Here is a 21,797-nt window from a genome sequence, read left to right on the forward strand (position 1 = left end):
TTTTGTTTTTGTGTGTGTGTGTGTCCAAGACCAATTTGGGAGAGAATGAAAAGGTCTTTGACAAACGTCTATAAAGCTAAAGTGAATCAAACTCTCTGCTACCCATTTCAAACACTGGCAAATAAAGTCTTACAAAAGAATTGTCTTTGAAATTTGCTCTTTTTTCATTGGTTTAAAGGGACCAAGATTAATATCTCTTTGAATGTGGACCTATCTCTTATTTTTCCAGAGCCATTTGGTCTAAACATCATGGAAACTCGGAACAGAATCAGGGCCTTGAAAGATCATGTAGGTTATCTTCTTTCCTTTAGGCCCTAAACTGCATTGTAACTATTTCCCCCACACCCCCCCAAAAAAAGTGAACTTCCCTGTTTTTTAGTAATCTTAAAGGAAATGCTATTTTACAAATTATAATTCATGAAAATTTGTTTTCAAAAAGAAAATACAAAGACATGCCAAGTTTTCTTTCACAAAAGCAGTTACTCAACCTGGCACTGCATTTTTCCATGGTTAGAGTAGAATTTTCTCATTTAGAATTCTTTAGAGTGCTACAGTTCACTCTACATTCTTTATAGGGAAAAATTATAATTATAAAAGTATGAGTCGCTTTTCCTACCTCGTAGTAAAGTTTAGGCTGAATTTAAATATTCATGTAAATTCTTTAGGTGTTAAAAGCAACTAAAGAACTCTTTAGTTGCTAAGCTATTTTGAAAAATAATTCTGTTCAAGTAATACTGATTGAAACATTTACATTGTGTTATCATGATACTAAGTATTGGGAATTCAAAATGTCTAAGATTTTTTTTTTTTTTTCTGTACTTGGGCCTCTCACTGTTGTGGCCTCTCCCATTGCGGAGCACAGGCTCCGGACGCGCAGGCTCAGCGGCCGTGGCTTACAGGCCCAGCCGCTCCACGGCATGTGGGATCCTCCTGGACCGGGGCACGAACCCGTGTCCCCTGCATCGGCAGGCAGACTCTCAACCACTGCGCCACCACGGAAGCCCTCTAAGATATTTTTATTGATGTCCAGTTTACTTTCCAAGGAGAAGAGTCAGATAAGAATGTACACTCATACACATAAATATACACATTAAAATTTTGTATAAACAAAGTTTCAATACATATTAATTATATTAAGTCACCCATATGTTATCTAGTGATTTCCATATATAATGAATTGATTAAGAGACCTGGACATATCCTAGTAATTTTTACAAAGTCCCACTTTTATTAGAAAGAAATAGATGAGAATGTTAAGAGTAGTTATGTCTATATGATAGCCTCAGAATTTGCTTTTCTGTTTCTTTTTTTCTCTATTATGATGTGTACATTATTTTTATAGTAAAAAAGCAATTACAGTGATGTATGTCAATTATTTCTCAATAAAACTGGAAAAAAGAAGCAATTATAAACTCTTCTCATGTCCATAAAATGCATGCTAACATTATAGCAAACAAATTCAGATCCTAGACATGGCTGTTTGATGACCCAAAAGTCTAAAGTTCAGCAAAAATTTTAAAGAACTGTACATTGTTTTAAAGTCGGCATATTAAGTGGAACTGAGTTTCCAAAACGGTCGCTATGAAGAAATTTTAAGTGGACAGCTTTCCAGAAAAATGCAAAGAGCAATATAGAAACCTATTGTCCCAAACTATGTATTTTCTATTCACTTAAGGAATGGTTTTCTAATCTTTTTTTTTTCTGTAAGAAGCTGGACTATTATTTTTTAAAGGAAGCCTTGTGTAACCTCAATGTATAAAAAAGATAAAAGTGGCTCTGCTTTGTTTGAAGGGGGTCCTGAGGATAGTCCCAGCCCAACAGACCTTGCCCTCCCCTCAATTCCTTGATCTCCAGGGTCACTTCTGAGGACTATTTAGGGCTGGGGAGTCTGAATACCATCAAGTTGATTCCCGCCACCCCAAATCTTGTGTAGCCCTACTGGGGTTAAGCAAACGCTCATATTTGTAAATTTTCTTTGCAAAGGAAATTTCAGCCTAGAGCCTGATCAAATGAACATAGAATTGGAATCGGGTGCTTGAATGATTGATGCCTGAATACGTGAAAGTCTTTAGTACTTGACTGCTGACAAACAAGTTTGCTTACCATGTTTTTCTAGATGTTGACAGCAGCTGTCCACCAGCCTGGGGACCTGTCTGTAAATGGGATTCAGACTGAGTTTCTTATCTCTGGCTTTTTCTTTTTTATTCTGAGCTTCGGCAGGCAAGGAGAGTTGTAATGCTTCTAGCAGTCGAGACTGATTGTCATCAAGATCGGTGATAGAATCCACTGACATTGCACCCTGCAAATTATACACAGACGTGAACACAGAGTGCAGATGGAGAAAATAAAAACCGCTTCCCCCAATGCCATCCAATAAATCCTTTTGCCCACGACTACTAATCACACTCGAAATAATACTGTTTAATTGTGCAGTTTGTATTTTAAAAGGAAAAAAGGTTAGGAAACCTCCGCAGCATAGGGTAAGGTAATGACAGTTACAATTTCAACAATAGACAACTTTTTCCAAATGGAAGACAAGAGATGGCAAACATACAATTAAAATATTTTGACCCAACCACTTCATTCCTTGAAACAAGAAAAAAAATCACATACTTGACAAATGAGGTAAAGTCAGAGAACTCTTGTGAAAAAAAATTAATAATAATTCAAAACTCGAAAGTAGATTTTAAAATAGGAGGATTCCATAAACAGTCTTAGTTTAGTTTTCCCCAAGACGTGACACAATGAACTTTATTAGGGGAATAGTCCCAGGAGACAGCTGTAGGGAAGTAGGGAAATGAGAAAGGGAAGTGAAGGCAGCTAATGAAGGGAGCATCACCAAGCCTGTGACAAGCCTGTGGGCCGCTGGAGCCCAATTGCCATGGGGACCTGGGAGACCGTGTAGATCATGCACCTCAGAGCTATTCCTGCTAAGGAGTAAGGGAGTTGGGGGTATTTATACCACGAGTCTCAAGAGTCATTGATTAAAGACAAGTTCTGGTAGGGGTAGGAAGGTGAGATTAACGCTTTGCTACTTGCAGCCTATCATCTCTATGGGTGGGTGACTCTGGCCATCAGAGAAAGCCCCCAGCCAAGAGATGAGGTAATGACAGGTGGAAGGAGGGCTGGCACGCTAGGAATGGTAAAGGCTGAGGGTAAGGGTGCAGGGCACCACTCATGCCTGTATGGCCACCCACCCTTTGATGAAGCATAGAGGAAGAAGTTGGCTGCTAGCAAGGCCCGGCCAGAGGGGAGGGCATTTGGGAGGCCCATCGCCTGGGCTCTAGATTCTCAGAAAGCTCATATGTGGCATCTTGGTGTCATTGTCATATAGGCTTATATAAACAGTGTGAGAGACTATGCTAGGATTGGAAGAACAATTCTGTCATGCAAATTCAAATATTCCATAATGCTGTCATTTCTTCAACTTTAAACACAGTGAATCCCTGTAAACAGTGGTGGGTGGCTCAGGTGCCCCTGAGTCTTGGAGAGGTTCTAAATGTTGGAGGCTGATTGAGAACTGTGGATTTTAACTGGGAAGTGCCTCAGGATTTTTTTTTTTTTTTTTTTTTTTTTTGCAGTACGCGGGCCTCTCACTTGTGGCCTCTCCCGTTGAGGAGCACAGGCTCCGGATGCGCAGGCTCAGTGGCCATGGCTCACCGGTCCAGCTGCTCCACGGCATGTGGGATCTTCCCGGACCAGGGCACAAACCCGCGTCCCCTGCATCGGCAGGCAGACTCTCAACCACTGCGCCACCAGGGAAGCCCGTGCCTCAGGTTTTAACTAGGGCAGTAGTCAATGGCTGGAGGTGACAAAGATTTGGGCCTTCAGGTGAAAGGCAAAGGAGAGATCTCCCAGTGACCTAGGAAGTTTCAGAGATGCTTATCACCTGACTCAGCTAATCACCAACCAATTTGCCTGGAAACTCAGCTTTCCTGGATTGAAATTTGAAATGCCAAATAATAGCACAGTGCCTGGAACTTAGTACTCACTTAATAAATGGTGCCATATTATTACAGTATTGATTTGAAAGAGGACATATGTGTGTGTGTGTGTGTGTGTGTGTGTGTGTGTTTCTACAGTTATGTTTCAGAAAAAACTCCATGTTCCCGTTGGTAAAAAAAAAAGTCTCAGTGCTTATGAAGACCAGCAGCAAATTCACTGGGCCAGGCATAGTTCTTGGATGAGATGAAGAGATTAACAAAAACACCTGGCCCTGCCCTCAAGCCTCAAAGTCTCATGGGAAATTCTGGTAACACGACAGAAGGTTACACTAGAGTAGGATCAGTGGTGATGTTGTAGAATGTTCTGGATATCACGGGTAAGCAAGGAGAGGCACCCAATATCTTTGAAAGGGGTCAGGGAAAGGCTGTGAGGGGTGTGTCAGGTGCCTCGGGGCCAGTGCAAATTCTCTCTGAATGGGGTTGTTGACAAATACCTGGACACAAACTGCATTTCCAGTTTTCACATGAGCCAAGACTCAGAGAATAACCTTAGAACTCTTCCGTTGTCCTGACATCAGGGTCAGAGGAAACACTGGTCAACTCACCCTCCTCCTGGCCCGAGGAGCCGGCTCCGGGGTACTGGGGGACGTTGACTCATTTGGTGTTTCCGAGGTGGAGCTGAGAGATGAGTTACTGCTTGAGAGTTCTTTGTTTTGTCTTTTATTTCCAAATGGGAGGAGGGAAGCCACAAAATCGGATGCATCCTTCTGCTCGCCCCTCTGTGAGTCCTGCTTGAGTTTATAGGCCCGGTCGTTTGCGATGACTTGGGATAAGGGCATTCCAAACGCCTGTGGGATGAACTCTGGAATCAAAAACCAAACATTCACTTTCAGAAAGACTGCACCAGGGAAGACTCTCAGTCATGTTGCAGATCAAAGGGCAGACAAATTCAAACGACTGTTTTCTGAAGAACTGATTCATCCATCAATATATGGAGATGACTTTTGAGTTGGTCAGAGTGGCTGAAGTTTCTGTCTCAATAAAGAAAGCTAGTATGTATAAAGAGCATGGGTTTTAAAAATCTAAGCCTCGAGTTTTTCTCGACGTATCTCAAGTATGTTTAAGGGAAATAACTTTATAGAGAAAGGTGACATTTTTTGATAGGATGAACAGAACACTTCATCCTCATGAGTAAACGGTTTTACAAAACGTGTCTTTGATTGATGTCTCAAGAGCCCCCAAAGCTTACAAGGCCTGAGAAGACTCTGTGTGTATACATTCATTCAACTGTCACTTACTAATACCTACTATGTGCCGTGTCAAGGTATGCAGTGGGGAGTACAAAACTTACAGAAGGTCCAGTCCTCGCTCTTGAAGGGCTCAGAGTGTGGGGTGAGGTGGGGAGTGGAGAATCAGATACGTAAATAATTGTAATTGTGTCTATCATGTGTGTAAGAGAGAGATGCCCAAAATTACTGAAATTCAGGTAAGTGGCTACACTCTGAGGTTCCCAGTCAAAGAGGTTCCAACATGTGAAATGACAACTCAAGGGACAGACAAGCAGCTTGGGAATAAGTTTGTTCTTTTTTACTTTGTGTTCTTTGTCCCCACATGCTTCCTCCAATTGCTGGGTTAGGGCTGTCACGCTCATGATCTATACTCAAGCCACTCTCCTGGCCACATGCAGAAGTGGATTCTCACCACTGAATATCCGGTGAAGAGCCCAGAATATAATGATTAAATCCTCTAGTAAGGACAATTTTGGGGAAGGAGCATAATGCAGAAATCTACGGCTTTACTTGGAGATGTATACACAATTGCATTGTGGATCTCTATAGTAAATCCACTTGTATACACGTACATTGTAAGCACGCTGATCCTTAGGGCCATGCATTTTATTGGTAATATTTTAAATTCATGCTGAAAAGCATTAATAATTATATTAAATGCATTATTTCTTTGAGACTCAAAATTACATCTCCTAGCAGCAGAAAACTGGAGTCTAGCCTCTCCCTTGTTTTTATAACTCTTATGAATAAAACCAGAATGAGCAAGGGAAAACAATTCTAAGGTTGAAAAAGCTAACATTAAATCAGGTGGGAAGAGGCTCTAAAAGATTTTCCTCTTTGATCCACGGCAACATTTTGAACATCCCTGGGCTAACAGTCAAGTCTGCATTTAAAGCAGAAATGGCACTTGAGGGCTTCCCTGGTGGCGCAGCAGTTGAGAGTCCGCCTGCCGATGCAGGGGACACGGGTTCGTGCCCCGGTCCAGGAAGATCCCACATGCCGCAGATTGGCTGGGCCCGTGAGCCATGGCCGCTGAGCCTGCACGTCCAGAGCCTGTGCTCTGCAATGGGAGAGGCCACAACAGTGAGAGGCCCACATACCACAAAAAAAAAAAAAAGAAAAAAAAGAAATGGCACTTGAAAAGCCTGAACCTCTTGTTCTATCAAAACATGCAATTCATTTTGAAGTGAAAAATCAAAACTTCAGCATTTCGGGATTTTCCAGAGGATGCTTATCATCCTCTATAAGTTTGTTAACTAGTCGGCATACGTTAATGCAAAAAACAATTCAGGCATTTGTTTTTAGGGATCAATGTGGACAGTGTAGCAAGATCCAATACTCACTACTGATAAAAGGTCATTTCCACTACTAGCAAAATTAGAAACCAAAGGGGACATCTCAGGACTTATTGTGTAAATCAGTGCTATCTTGTCTATGGGAATAATCAAATAGTCTTCCTTCAAAAAGCTTGGGGAAAATCTAGGAACATGCGTATGGCAAGGCTGATAGCTACTCGGAATATATAAAAACTGTTGGTGGGTAATGATAGCAGAAAGGACATTGATAAATGTATCAGGTGACCTGTGTCTGCTCAAGTAGGCATACTCATAGCAGAGATTTAATGTGACATGAGGACTATTGATTCCTCTCCTAGACATTTTTTCCACATAAAGGAAACCAACCAGACTCGGCTAGAGATCTCTAATATCCTTGGAAAAAAGAAGCAAGATGGTTTCCTTTGGTATCTGTCATTCTTAATATCTAAACGTCTGCCGCTCTACTTGTAAATTGGAATAAATGAATAGAAATTAAACAGATGGAATACATGAAGTCATTCTCCCCAGATGACTCTTTTATTTCTCTTTTCTTATTTCTGCTCTTCTCTAATAGGCTTTCTTTCCTGGCTGAGTTTATTTATTCTTTCAGTGGTAGTGTTTTGATCTAGTCTCTTTAGTTTCTCATTGCTTTCTCCAGAGAACTCTCTCACAAGCTTCAGAAAGGAGACAGATCTCACTATGCTCTAAACTTGTGTCACAGTGTCTAGTCCCTGGAAAATTCTAGACAGGGTTCCTTGAATGTCATTGCTTCTCAAAATATGGGTATTGTGAAATTGAGGACTCAGCCCAAGGCTGTTGAGCAAAACCTTCCTTTCTGTGTAAATAAAGTGTTGGGCACACATGCTTATCTGTGGGTTCAAAGCTCTTCTGTTGGGGAGGAGAAGGGAACCTACAGACTCTGTGTTGATAGCAGCTAATAAACTTGATAATGGGTGTTTAAAACCATAAAAATATTACCCAAGACTCAGTGTTCTGGGCCCAGGGACTGTGTGTCTCATGTTCTAATCTATAGTATGTGTTTACTATGGAGACTGCGTCCCCTGCTGTCCTCATTGGTAGAGGCTGTCTCCGCTCCCTCCCCATGACCCTCAGGGCCAGGAGGTGGTGTGCTGGTCGCTCAGTTCCGTGCTTCAGCTTCCAGATCGTCCCCCTCCTGCTGTGTGGCAGAAACCTGGTGCCACTGCAAGCTTCCCCTGCCCCCCTGCTCACTGCTATCTTCCATCATCACCGTCAGAACCCCCATCTACCATCATCCCGAGTGACGCGGATGTCTACCCAAATGACCCATCTGATTCTCTGTCCTCACATCTCCTTGACTTTCTCCTCTCCTCTTACTTTTCCCTGCAAGCTATCTTTTTCACCAACTCCCTCGGTCCCATCCTGGACCTATCCTCACCAGAAGTGATTTGGCCCCTGGAATCAGGCTTCCTTCCTCCACCGTGGTCTCACCTCCCCACCCGAAGTTCATGTTTTACACTGAAGTGTGGTAATCCATTTAAAGACACCATTAAGCCACCCCATCCTTAATTCACTTTGATGGCGTCTCAGTGTTCTTAGCATGCAGACCAGAAGCTGTGCTGCGGCCCACCCAGTCCTGAGCAAGGCGGCCCCTCCTATTCTTCCCTGGAATCACACTCCCCCTGTTTCTCCCATCTTCAGTAATAGCACTCAATACATTTTCTTTGAGAATTTCTAAAGAGTGATAACTGATACTTGATGTTTCTACTGTTATTTAACATGACACAAAATAAAGTTGTATCAACTATTCCTATGTAGTGCTACTTCACAACTCACATATATTAACCCATTTAGACAGTGAGGAACAATAAAACATGGCATGATATAATTTCAGCACAAAGAAAGGCGCTAGACCTGAACTATCACCAGAGTTTATGCTGATGAACATTTCATCATCTGAAAATATCCTGTAGAGAGGGGACCTAGCTCTCAGACTTAGGCCACAGTAAAACCTATTTCCCTTGTGCTCTGATTAGGAACCACAATAAATGGCCCAAAGTAGCCATTTTAAAACCTTTCCCCAAGAGTGATTCTTTTTGACACAAGAAAGGATTTTTCTGAAGTTCTGAAAGTTTAAAAAATACTTTTTGGTTGCCAAGTAATTTAACTAAGAGAAATGAAGAACCTGGAACTATTCTGTACGAAAATAAGTTTTCTGAACCAGTATCAATCCTGAATTACTTTCTGTATGGAAATCAAAAGTCATATGGGCACTGCTTAAGTGGCAGGCGGGACACAGAAGTGTCACATGATCTGCTGTATATTATGTGAAGACAATTAAATAAAACAAAGGACATGCTTCATTCTGATTGAATCAATCAATATAGCAGCATATCAAACATTTAATGAATCGCTTTATTGGGAGAGCAAGTCGATTCTAAAAAGCGGCTCCTATTTATTTTTAGATGACCTAACCCAAGAAGTCATCTAGAATTTCCTGTTTTCCTTCTTTTACTCTTGGATTCAAATGATTGTCATTTTTCACATGTGCAGCTGTTATGAACCCCGATGTTAATATTCAAACGGAAGAAAACAATGTGAACTGATCACAATTATGCGAGACCTGCACACTGCCTCATCACACCCTGGTTCCCAAGACATCCGTGTACTGGATGTGTGGACACACACAGGACTTTATGTTCAGAAAAGGTGCCATGTAATTAAGGTTCACTTAAGCCTAGGACATTATCTTTTTAACTATCAAAGCTATATTTTTTTAAAAAAACCCTCTTTTGCCACAAATCCTGATATTTTTCTCCTTAGTTGGATGGGTGATGTGTTTTTTCTTTGGAACCACCAGGACCTGCCTTCCTTTTCCCAGCCAGCACCCCTGTGCAACCTTACAGAACGCTGCCAAGTTTTCACTGAGCCTATATAATACATAAATGTGATTTGGTCTAAACAATGTATAATAGTCCAGTGCACAGTGGTTGACTACTTCCCCTGGCCCTTCCTGCCCTACCCTTACTTCCTGCTGTTTTCTTACATAAGCAAGCACACATACATCTCCCTCTGTTGAGGGAATTCAAACATCTGCAAAAAATGTTCCTTGTGCTTAGTTTAGCCGGAATGGGCACTTCCGAAGAATCACCTCAAGTCTACATCATGAGTGTTCAGATCCTAGTACCATTATCTTCATCCTAGAATAAACAGCTTTAAAGATAACACATTACTAATATCAGTCTGAATGATCCCTTTAATAACTCTATAAACAATGAGAATTCTCACGAATTCTCTAAGCTCACAAGATAAAGATGGTCCATGGCAGGAATAAAATGAGTAAAAACTCTAGTTTAATAAAGCTATGCTGGCTACTAATGTTCCTCTAAAAAATAAGGGTAAGAACACATGAACCCATTAAATACAATACAATTTATCAGACAATGATAGGTAGCTGGACAAGAGTTAATGTCTTTTGCATTCATTACGCCAGCAGTAGATTCTCCTGTGGTAGAAGGTGCCCTGGGGAGTATACTGGTTAGTATGGACCAGAGTTCTCATCTTAGAAGGTGCACATTAGTAGTTTATAACATTACTCATGCTTAGTACCCCTACAGACCAACGGGATCAGATTTTCTGGGGCGGGGGTCTGGGCACTGGAATTTTTAAAGGTTTCAATAATTATTCTGCTATGTAGTCAGGGGTAGGGATCACTGACATTTTCATGTCCTTTTCTTCAGTTTGAGGTAAACATTTGAAATGTCTGGAGATATTTTGGTTGGGGGCAGTGCTACTGGCATCTAGTGGTAGACAGCAGGGATGCTATTAAACATCTCAGACAATGTACAGGACAGCCTCCACAAAAAATAATTATCCAGTCTAAAATGTCAATAGTCCCAAGGTTGAGAAATCATGCTCTAAGGGAAGTAAAACATTGGCTTTCCATTCTTTAGAATTCTTTAATCCCTTTTTAGTCCAAGAACCAGATGTCATGACCCTTTAGGCACAGTTCAAGATATGGGTGTAGAGTCTCGGATCAACGGTGTGTCTCGGTCTTGTCTAATACTTATCACAATGCATTTATTTTTATACCTTCAGTTTCATTGCCTTTCATTACTTTTCAAGCAGAAATTCGATCATTAGATAAAAGAACTCCAAGGTGAGATATATGGCTTTCCTGACTCCTACACTCATTCCCTATGTCATATAAAATGGAAATACATTCATATGCCCACACCATTCAGCAGTCATTTCATATGAACCCATAGAAACAAGCCACAAAAAGATGTACTGGGTTAATGAGGCCCAGGTGCCCATTATGCAGGCTCAATGAATATTAGTTAAAAATGACCACAAATACCTCTGAAAGAGTGGCTAAACTATCGGTTTCCTAAATAGATATAGAAGGGGACAGTATGAAGAGAGTCAACAATTCCCAAAACACACAGGGCAAAAAAATAAGCGTGCTGTGATCTAACATTACAATGTTGAGAATGTCCCATCTTCAGTAGCCACGAGGGCGAGACTGTTTCTTTCCAGTAGTCATGGTGGGGGGATCCAAACTCTTTCTCATTCAACTAGCCCTGCCTAACTATCTGGATTTGCCAGACAGCTGGTTAGCGTTAGAGATGCTATCCATGGCTGCTCAACCTGGTTTTCCTTATGCAGTGCTGATTGGCTAGCATCATAATTGGAACCATACACTTGGCAGAAATCACATTTTGCTCAAACCAGTTGAACTCATCAGTTCAGTACAGGGCCACTCCAACAGCCTTCAATGACATTCCATCGTAGAAATCCAGTTTACATAATAGAGTTGAACCACATAAATCAATGCAATTCAAAAACCCCACCAAATTCAACCATTAGTCTCCATGGGAGATGCATTTGCTTTAGTTCATTCTGTCCTTTACCTCTGTCTTTGTTTTTCTCCTTCCCTAGTGAATCCAGTTTCTTTCTCAAAGATTTCTTTCGCTTTTGTCCATCTGTAAGTATTAAAAGAATGAAAAGTTGTAAAAACAAGCATATAACTGACATTTTACATTATGAATAACTACATTTGAGCAAAAGCATGACTTCTCACTTTACTCAGAATTTGGCATTTTAAACAGAGTAATGGCCCTGAAAATACATGAAAATCCTTGACTTGGATTGCACACAACCAGAATCTTGGTGTATGCCCTTAAATTGTGTTTTAATCATGGGAAGTACAGGAAACTTACCTCCTTCAGAAGTCATTTAGTTTTGACACTCAGATATGTTTGCTTTTTCTATTACATGAGTCTCTTCCTATTCTTCATGTTCACGCAAACCAATGTTATCTCAAATAAAATCTCCATGAGAGGGGAGCCAACAATACATATGGCTTTGACATTCATGAGCTAGCAGGCTGTAACTGGATAAGGAAATAAATTCGGGGTCCATAGAACTCAAACCTAATTATTGCTGCACCATTTACTCATTATGTGACTTTGGACAAGTCTCAGGGTCCTCATCTGTAAAATGGGAATTTTGTGGAGTTGTTGCGAGAATTAAATAAAATGATGCATATAAAGTATTTAATGGGGAGCCTGACACATTCCATAAATTCAGATCTACTTTCTTTTGGGAAGTTTCATAGTATTCCATAGTATGCCTATACCATAATTTAATAAACCATCCCCCCCACTGATGGACACTTGGGTTGTTTCTAATTTTTTACTAGAATAAGTAAGGCATTTATCCTCTTAGCATCTTGCACTGGCAACAAATGTACTTAACTGGTTAACTCACCAAATAATATAGAAACCTCTCATATCAGTAGCCAGCTGCAAATGAATTCCTAGGATATCATAAAATGTTGGCAGTCATCATTGCAAGAATGTGTTTTGGAATAATGCAGCTGTCAGCTTAATGTGTGGGAAGTGCAAATCGGGAATCCACACAGCTACCAATCAGGAGGAATGCAGCCCATGCTGCAAGGAAACTTATGCTTAAAAGGGGGATTAAGAATTGTCGTTTTTCATAAGATATACTTAAAAGTGTAGTAAAGAAAGAGATTCAGCCCGATAAAACTTAAAGGCAAGACTCTGATATCAGGAAAAGACAGACTAAGCATTCTTCAACAGAAATGAGCATTCCTGGGATCCTCATGGGGCTGCAGATGTTCCCAACGCCTCCTCTCTGAATTTTTGGAGGCAAAAGACATCACAGCATAATCACCAGGCACACTCAACCCCTCCTTCCTTTCAAAAAGCAAAGAAATTTTTTTTTTTTTTGCGGTACGCGGACCTCTCACCATTGTGGCCTCTCCCGTTGCGGAGCACAGGCTCCAGACGCACAGGCTCAGCGGCCACGGCTCACGGGCCCAGCCGCTCCGCGGCATGTGGGATCTTCCTGGACTGGGGCACGAACCCGTGTCCCCTGCATCGGCAGGCGGACTCTCAACCACTGCGCCACCAGGGAAGCCCCAAAGAAATATTTTTAAAGTGATTCTCCTCCCATGAAATGGAAATAGTTCATAAGAGTCTTCACTCTTGCAGTCGTGAGATTTGTATAGATGAAAGTTATGTAAATCAGTTGTGATGTGGCAAAGAGCCGTCAATCTCTTCTATCATGTGTATGTTCTTATCTTCAGTGTCTAAACAATGATCTCACCATAGGGCCTTACATGGCTTGTTACATAGAGACAGACGTTAAACATACTAACTGCACAAGATTCTAATCTGTTCTTCAGATTGGACTGACAGGTCTTTTACTTTGTAATACTTTGTTCATCACTAGTTCATATAACCAAATATATTTGACTATAGCAAGAGCATATTTCTTTAAAAAATTCTATCATTCCTTCATTTTAATATTTAGTTGACCCAGAAGAATAACTAAACCATATATTAAAGCTTAAGTGCGGGAGGGGAGACCATCAAGACGGTGGAGGAGTAAGACATGGAGATCAGTTTCCCCCCCACAGATACATCAGAAATACATCTACATGTGGAACAACTCCTACAGAACAGTGACTGAACGCTGGCAGAAGACCTCAGACTTCCCAAAAGGCAAGAAACTCCCCCACGTACCTGGCTGTGTGGCTGACATGGTCTTGGGGCTCCAGCCGGGTGTCAGGCCTGAGCCTCTGAGGTGGGAGAGCCGAATCCAGGACAGGTCTCAGCCACGAGAGACTTCCCGGGTCCACATAATATCAAATGGTGAAAGCTCTCCGAGATCTCCATCTCAACGCTAAGACCCAGCTCCACTCAATGACCAGCAAGCTCCAGTGCTGGACACCCTATGCCAAACAACTAGCAAGACAGGAACACAACCCCACCCATTAGCAGAGAGGCTGCCTAAAATCATAATAAGGTCACAGACACCTCAAAACACACCACCAGACATGGTCCTGCCCACCAGAAACCATAAAACAGGCACTAGTCCCCTGCACCAGGAAGCCAACACAACCAACTGAAACAGCCTTAGCCACTGGGGGGCAGACACCAAAAACAATGGGAACTACGAACCTGCAGCCTGTGAAAAGGAGATCCCAAACACAATAAGTTAAGCAAAATGAGAAGACAGAGAAACACACAGCAGATGAAGGAGCAAGGTAAAAACCCATCAGACCAAACAAATGAAGAGGAAATAGGCAGTCTACCTGAAAAAGAATTCAGAGTAATGATAGTAAAGATGATCCAAAATCTTGGAAATAGAATGGAGGAAATACAAGAAACATTTAACAAGGACCTAGAAGAACTAAAGAGCAAACAAACAATGACAAACAACACAATAAATGAAATTAAAAATTATCTAGAAGGAATCAATAGCAGAATAACTGAAGCAGAAGAACGGATAAGAGACCTGGAAGATAAAACAGTGGAAATAACTACCACAGCAGAATAAAGAAAAAAGAATGAAAAGAATTGAGGACAGCCTCAGAGACCTCTGGGACAACATTAAACATACCAACATTCGAATTATAGGGGCCCCAGAAGAAGAAGAGAAAAAGAAAGGGACTGAGAAAATATGTGAAGAGATTATAGTTGAAAACTTCCCTAATATGGAAAAGGAAATAGTCAATCAAGTCCAGGAAGTGCAGAGAGTCAAACACAAGGTAAATCCAAGGAGAAACACGCCAAGACACATATTAATCAAACTATCAGAAACTAAATACAAAGAAAAAATATCACAATCAGCAAGGGAATAACAACAAATAACATACAAGGGAATCCCCATAATGTTAACAGCTGATCTTTCAGCAGAAACTCTGCAAGCCAGAAGGGAATGGCAGGACATATTTAAAGTGATGAAAGGGAAAAACCTACAACCAAGACTACTCTACCCAGCAAGGATCTCATTCAGATTTGGTGGAGAAATTAAAACCTTTACAGACAAGCAAAAGCTAAGAGAATTCAGCACCACCAAACCACCTTTACAAGAAATGCTAAAGGAACTTTTCTAGGCAGGAAACAAAAGAGAAGGAAAAGACCTACAATAACAAACCCCAAATAATTAAGAAAATGGTAATAGGAACATACATATCAATAACTACCTTAAATGCAAATGGTTTAAATGCTCCAACCAAAAGACATAGACTGGCTGAATGGATACACGAACAAGACCCGTATATACGCTGTCTATACAAGACCCACTTCAGACCTAGGAACACATACAGACTGAAAGTGAGGGGATGGAAAAAGATATTCCATGCAAATGGAAATCAAAAGAAAGCTGGAGTAGCAATTCTCATAACAGACAAAATAGACTTTAAAAATAAAGACTATTACAAGAGACAAAGAAGGACACTACATAATGATCAAGGGATCAATCCAAGAAGAAGATATAACAATTGTAAATATTTATGCACCCGGGCTTCCCTGGTGGCGCAGTGGTAGAGAGTCCGCCTGCCGATGCAGGGGACACGGGTTCGTGCCCCGGTCCGGGAGGATCCCACATGCCGCGGAGCGGCTAGGCCCGTGAGCCATGGCCGCTGAGCCTGCGCGTCCAGCGCAACAGGAGAGGCCACAACAGTGAGAGGCCCGCGTACCGCCAAAAAAAAAAAAAAAAATGTATGCACCCAACACAGGAGCACCTCAATACATAAGGCATATACTAACAGCCATAAAAGGGGAAATCAACAGTAACACAATCATAGTACGGGACTTTAACACCCCACTTTCACCAATGGACAGGTCATCCAAAATGAAAATAAGGAAACACAAGCTTTAAATCATACATTAAACAAGATGAACTTAATTGATATTTATTGGACATTCCATCCCAAACAACAGAATACACTTTTTTCTCAAGTGAATCATGGAACATTCTCCAGGATAGATCATATCTTGGGTCGCAAATCAAGCCTTGGTAAATTCAAGAAAATTGAAATCATATCAAGTATCTTTTCCGACCACAAAGCTATAAGACTAGATATCAATTAGAGGAAAAAATCTGTAAAAAGTACAAACACATGGAAGCTCAACAATACACTACTAAATAACCAAGAGATCACTGAGGAAATCAAAAAATACCTAGAAACAAATGACAATGAAAACACGACGACCCAAAACCTATGGGTTGCAGCAAAAGTAGTTCTAAGAGGGAAGTTTATAGCAATACAATCCTACCTCAAGAAACAAGAAACATCTCAAATAAACAACCTAACCTTACACCTAAAGCAATTAGAGAAAGAAGAACAAAAAATCCCCAAAGTTAGCAGATGGAAAGAAATCATAAAGATCAGATCAGAAATAAATGAAAAAGAAATGAAGGAAACAACAGCAAAGATCAATAAAACTAAAAGCTGGTTCTTTGAGAAGATAAACAAAATTGATAAACTATTAGCCAGACTCATCAAGAAAAAAAGGGAGAAGACTCAAATCAATAGAATTAGAAATGAAAAAGGAGAAGTAACAACTGACACTGCAGAAATACAAAGGATCATGAGGGATTACTACAAGCAACTCTATGACAATAAAATAGACAACCTGGAAGAAATGGACAAATTCTTAGAAAAGCACAACTTTCTGAGACTGAACCAGGAAGAAATAGAAAATATAAACAGACCAATCACAAGCACTGAAATTGAAACTGTGATTAAAAATCTTCCAACAAACAAAAGCCCAGGACCAGATGGCTTCACAGACAAATTCTATAAAACATTTAGAGAAGAGCTAACACCTATCCTTCTCAAACTCTTCCAAAATATAGCAGAGGGAGCAACACTCCCAAACTCATTCTACGAGGCCACCATCCCCCTGATACCAAAACCAGACAAAGATGTCACAAAGAAAGAAACTACAGGCCAATATCACTGATGAACATAGATGCAAAAATCCTCAACAAAATACTAGCAAACAGAATCCAACAGCACATTAAAACGATCATACACCATGATCAAGTGGGGTTTATCCCAGGAATGCAAGGATTCTTCAATATATGCAAATCAATCAATGTGATACACCATATTAACAAACTGAAGAAGAGGGCCTCCCTGGTGGCGCAGTGGTTGAGAGTCCGCCTGCCGATGCAGGGGATACGGGTTCGTGCCCCGGTCTGGGAGGATCCCATATGCCGCGGAGCGGCTGGGCCCGTGAGCCATGGCCGCTGGGCCTGCGCGTCCGGAGCCTGTGCTCTGCAACGGGAGAGGCCACAACAGTGAGAGGCCCGCATACCGCAAAAAGAAAAAAAAAAAAAAAAAACAAACTGAAGAAGAAAAACCATATGATCACGTCAATAGATGCAGAAAAAGCTTTCGACAGAATTCAACACCCATTTATGATAAAAACCCTCCAGAAAGTAGGCTCAGAGGGAACTTACCTCAACGTAATAAAGGCCATATATGACGAACCCAACATCGTTCTCAATGGTGAAAAACTGAAACCATTTCCTCTAAGATCAGGAACAAGACAGGCTGCCCACTCTCACCACTGTTATTCAACATAGTTTTGGAAGTTTCAGCCACAGCAATCAGAGAAGAAAAAGAATTAAAAGGAATCCACATCGGAAAAGAAGAAGTAAAACTGTCACTGTTTGCAGATGATATGATACTATACGTAGAAAATCCTAAAGATGCTACCAGAAAACTACTAGAGCTAATCAATGAATCTGGTAAAGTAGCAGGATACAAAATTAATGCACAGAAATCTCTTGCATTCCTATACACTAATGATGAAAAATCTGAAAGAGAAATTAAGGAAACACTCCCATTTACCATTGCAACAAAAAGAATAAAATACCTTGGAAGAAAACTACCTAAGGAGACAAAAGACCTGTATGCAGAAAACTGTAAGACACTGATGAAAGAAATTAAAGTTAATACAAACAGATGGAGAGATATACCATGTTCTTGGATTGGAAGAATCAACATTGTGAAAATGACTCTACTACCCAAAGCAATCTACAGATTCAATGCAATCCCTATTAAACTACCACTGGCATTTTTCACAGAACTAGAACAAAAAATTTCACAATTTGTATGGAAACACAAAAGACCCCGAATAGCCAAAGCAACCTTGAGAAAGAAAAACAGATATGGAAGACTCATCCTCCCTGACTTCAGACTATACTACAAAGCTACAGTAATCAAGGCAGTATGGTACTGGCACAAAAACAGAAATAGAGATCAATGGAACAGGAAAGAAAGCCCAGCGAGAAACCCACACACATATGGTCACCTTATCTTTTTTTTTTTTTTTTTTTTTTTTTTTTTTTTTTTTTTTTTTTTTATTTTTTTTTGCGGTATGCGGGCCTCTCACTGTTGTGGCCTCTCCCGTTGGCGGAGCACAGGCTCCGGATGCGCAGGCCCAGCGGCCATGGCTCACGGGCCCAGCCGCTCCGCGGCATATGGGATCCTCCCAGACCGGGGCACGAACCCGTATCCCCTGCATCGGCAGGCGGACTCTCAACCACTGCGCCACCAGGGAGGCCCCGGTCACCTTATCTTTGACAAAGGAGGCAAGAATATACAATGGAGAAAAGACAGCCTCTTCAATAAGTGTTGCTGGGAAAACTGGACAGCTACATGTAAAAGAATGAAATTAGAACACTCCCTAACACCATACACAAAAATAAACTCAAAATGGATTAAAGACCTAAATGTTAACTATAAAACTCTTAGAGAAAAACATAAGCAGAACACTATGACATAAATCACAGCAAGATCCTTTTTGACCCACCTCCTAGAGAAATGGAAATAAAAACAAAAAGAGACAAATGGGACCTAATGAAACTTAAAAGCTTTTGCACAGCAAAGGAAACCATAAACAAGACGAAAAGACAACTCTCAGAATGGGAGAAAATATTTGCAAATGAAGCAACTGACAAAGGATTAATCTCCAAAATTTATAAGCAGCTCATGCAGCTCAATACCAAAAAAACAAACAACCCAATCCCAAAATGGGCAGAAGACCTAAATAGACATTTCTCCAAAGAAGATATATAGATTGCCCACAAACACATGAAAGGATGCTCAACATCACTAATCATTAGAGAAATGCAAATCAAAACTACAATGAGGCATCACTTCACACCAGTCAGAATGGCCACCATCAAAAAATCTACAAACAATAAATGCTGGAGAGGTTGTGGAGAAAACGGAACCCTCTTGTACTGTTGGTGGGAATGTAAATTGATACAGCCACTATGGAGGTTCCTTAGAAAACTAAAAATAGAATTACCATATGACTCAGCATTCCCACTACTGGGCATATACCCTGAGAAAACCATAATTCAAAAAGACACATGCACCCCAGTGTTCATTGCAGCACTATTTACAATAGCCAGGACATGGAAGCAACCTAAGTGTCCATCGACAGATGAAGGGATAAAGAAGATGTGGCACATATATACAATGTAATATTTCTCAGCCATAAAAAGAAATGAAACTGAGTTATTTGTAGTGAGGTGGATGGACCTAGAGTCTGTCATACAGAGTGAAGTAAGTCAGAAAGAGAAAAACAAATACCGTATGCTAACACATATATATGGAGTCTAAAAAGAAAAAAAAAAGGTACTGAAGAACCCAGGGGCAGGACAGGAATAAAGATGCAGATGTAGATAATGTACTTGAGGACACGGGGAGGGGGAAGGGTAAGCTGGGACAAAGTGAGAGAGTGGCATGGCCTTATATACACTACCAAAAGTAAAATAGATAGCTAGTGGGAAGCAGCCGCATAGCACAGGGAGATCAGCTTGGTGCTTCGTGACCACCTAGAGGGGTGCGATAGGGAGGGTGGGAGGGAGACACAAGAGGGAGGGGATATGGGGCTATATGTATATGTAGAGCTGATTCACTTTGTTATACAGCAGAAACCAATGCACCATTGTAAAGCACTTATATTCCAATAAAGATGTTAAAAAAATTTTTAATTAAAAAATAAAAACTGGAAAGAAAAAAAAAGCTTAAGGGATTTATTTTTCATAAGCAGTGGACAGATCCTAAATTTCAAACAAGTTGTCAAAGAACCAGAATACATGTAGGATAGGAGACATTTTCTTTTCTTTTCTTTTTTTTTTGCGGTACGCGGGCCTCTCACTGCTGTGGCCTCTCCCGTTGTGGAGCACAGGCTCCGGGATGCGCAGGCTCAGTGGCCATGGCTCACGGGCCTAGCTGCTCTGCGGCATGTGGGATCTTCTCGGACCGGGATGCATCGGCAGGTGGACTCTCAACCACTGCGTCACCAGGGAAGCCAGGAGACATTTTCTTTTAAGATACAGTAGAACAATTTTTTTCACCTTTTTTTTTTAACTAGAGGATGTATGATATATGTAGATGTGTATAAATATAAATGTACAGTGTAAGTATTAATGAGGAAGTCAACTCTCACATAACCAACAGCGAAGTTCAGATGTAGACTACAGCTAGTACCCGAGGAGCCCTCTGTATGCCTCCCTTCCTGTACCCCTGGTAATCTCTGGACTGACTTTTGCAGTATCAATTATCTGCTTTCCTTTATAGTTTTACCATGTATATATGCATTTATAAAGAATATAATTCTGTTTTTATCACTTTCAAATTCGTAGAGATGGAATCATACTGTAGGTATTGTTTCTTGCCTCATTTATTTCATTCATTCACACTTCCTAAAATACACCCTGTTGAGGCAGGTAGCTGTAGGTGATTGCTATTCAGTTTTTTCTTGAATGGATATACCACATTTAGTTTTCCCACTGAGCTGTCGATGGAAATGTGAGTTGTCTCTAGCTTGGGACCATTAGGAACAATGTTCTTGTTCGCGTCTTCTTACGTACAAACATCTCTCCGACAGAGCGGTTCTTACAGTGTGGTTCTAGCACTAGTAGCAGCAGTGTCACCTGGGAACTCGTTGGGGACGGGGTTCTACGGCCCCACCCACACCTACTGAGTCAGGAACTCTGGGGTTGGGGCCCATTGAGCCCTCCCGGGGATTCTGGTTCACACTAAAGTCTGAGAACCACTGTTCTAGGATACATATGTAGAAGCTGCACATCCAGGTCAGAGTGTATGTAATCCTAGGCTTTTAGGAGGTAACAATGAACTGTTTTCCAAGTAGTTTTCCTAATTTATATTCCCACCAGTATGAGAGTTTCCATAGGTCCACAAGGATACTATGCATTTCAAACTCCAGAACTCTAAACAATATCTTGAAGCTTCCTTATAGGAAAAATACGATCTTTGTGAATATTGGTCTACCATAAAAAATGCTTAGCTATTTACAACAGATACTATACCTTTCACTTAATTAGATAGAGGTGAAAGTTATTAATAGGCAACTAGACAAAATGATGGATGATGTGCAATCATGTGTAAGGAGGCATTGCTTTAGCCATTTTCTCATTTGAAATCCTCAGGGAAAAAAAAAGAAAATCAATAAAATAAACTCCTCAGGAAGAACGACCAGAGCTGTGCAATACAACTGGCCACTCCTCTTCACCCCTGTGATCGACCAGTGGTTTGCTGAGTGAGTCTCCAGTTTTTGAAGAATGTCTTTTGTTTCCATAGAGTGTAGACAACCTGCTCAAGAGACTGCCGTATTATGTGCTTGCAACCATACAGAACGGTTTATGTTCAGCCAGTTCCTCGGATGCCAGTAAGTGGGTTAAGGGCCATTCCATCTTTTAAAGAAATTCAAGCTTCCTAACTATCCACACTGCACAGCAATGTTTTTATAATGCAAACAGTGATGAGTGTACTTACTAACTGCTCTCAGAGTGGCCACTGTCTTACGGACTACAGAGACCTGGAGAGAAAGCTGGGGTCGCACGTCCTGATCAAAGGCATCTTGGAACAAGCCCTTGAGGATTGCCTTCCACGTGCCTGC

The 21,797-nt window shown here is 41.0% G+C and overlaps 1 protein-coding gene across 3 annotated transcripts in view; it reads right to left on the bottom strand.

Annotated features, from left to right (window-relative positions):
* The window catches only part of ARHGAP6 (Rho GTPase activating protein 6), a 165,048-nt gene that overhangs the window by 46,065 nt on the left and 97,186 nt on the right, over positions 1-21,797 (bottom strand). For all 3 annotated transcript variants that reach the window (XM_082609416.1, XM_082609415.1, XM_082609414.1), the window contains 3 exons: positions 11,442-11,513; positions 4,550-4,806; positions 2,104-2,299 (listed from right to left, as the gene is read on the bottom strand). In XM_082609416.1, coding sequence (XP_082465542.1) covers positions 2,104-2,299; positions 4,550-4,806; positions 11,442-11,513 — 525 coding nt within the window. The remainder of the gene's footprint in view (positions 1-2,103; positions 2,300-4,549; positions 4,807-11,441; positions 11,514-21,797) is intronic.

This window comes from Mesoplodon mirus, assembly GCF_964341445.2.
Source record: "Mesoplodon mirus genome assembly, chromosome: X".
NCBI classification, from domain to species: Eukaryota; Metazoa; Chordata; class Mammalia; order Artiodactyla; family Ziphiidae; genus Mesoplodon; species Mesoplodon mirus.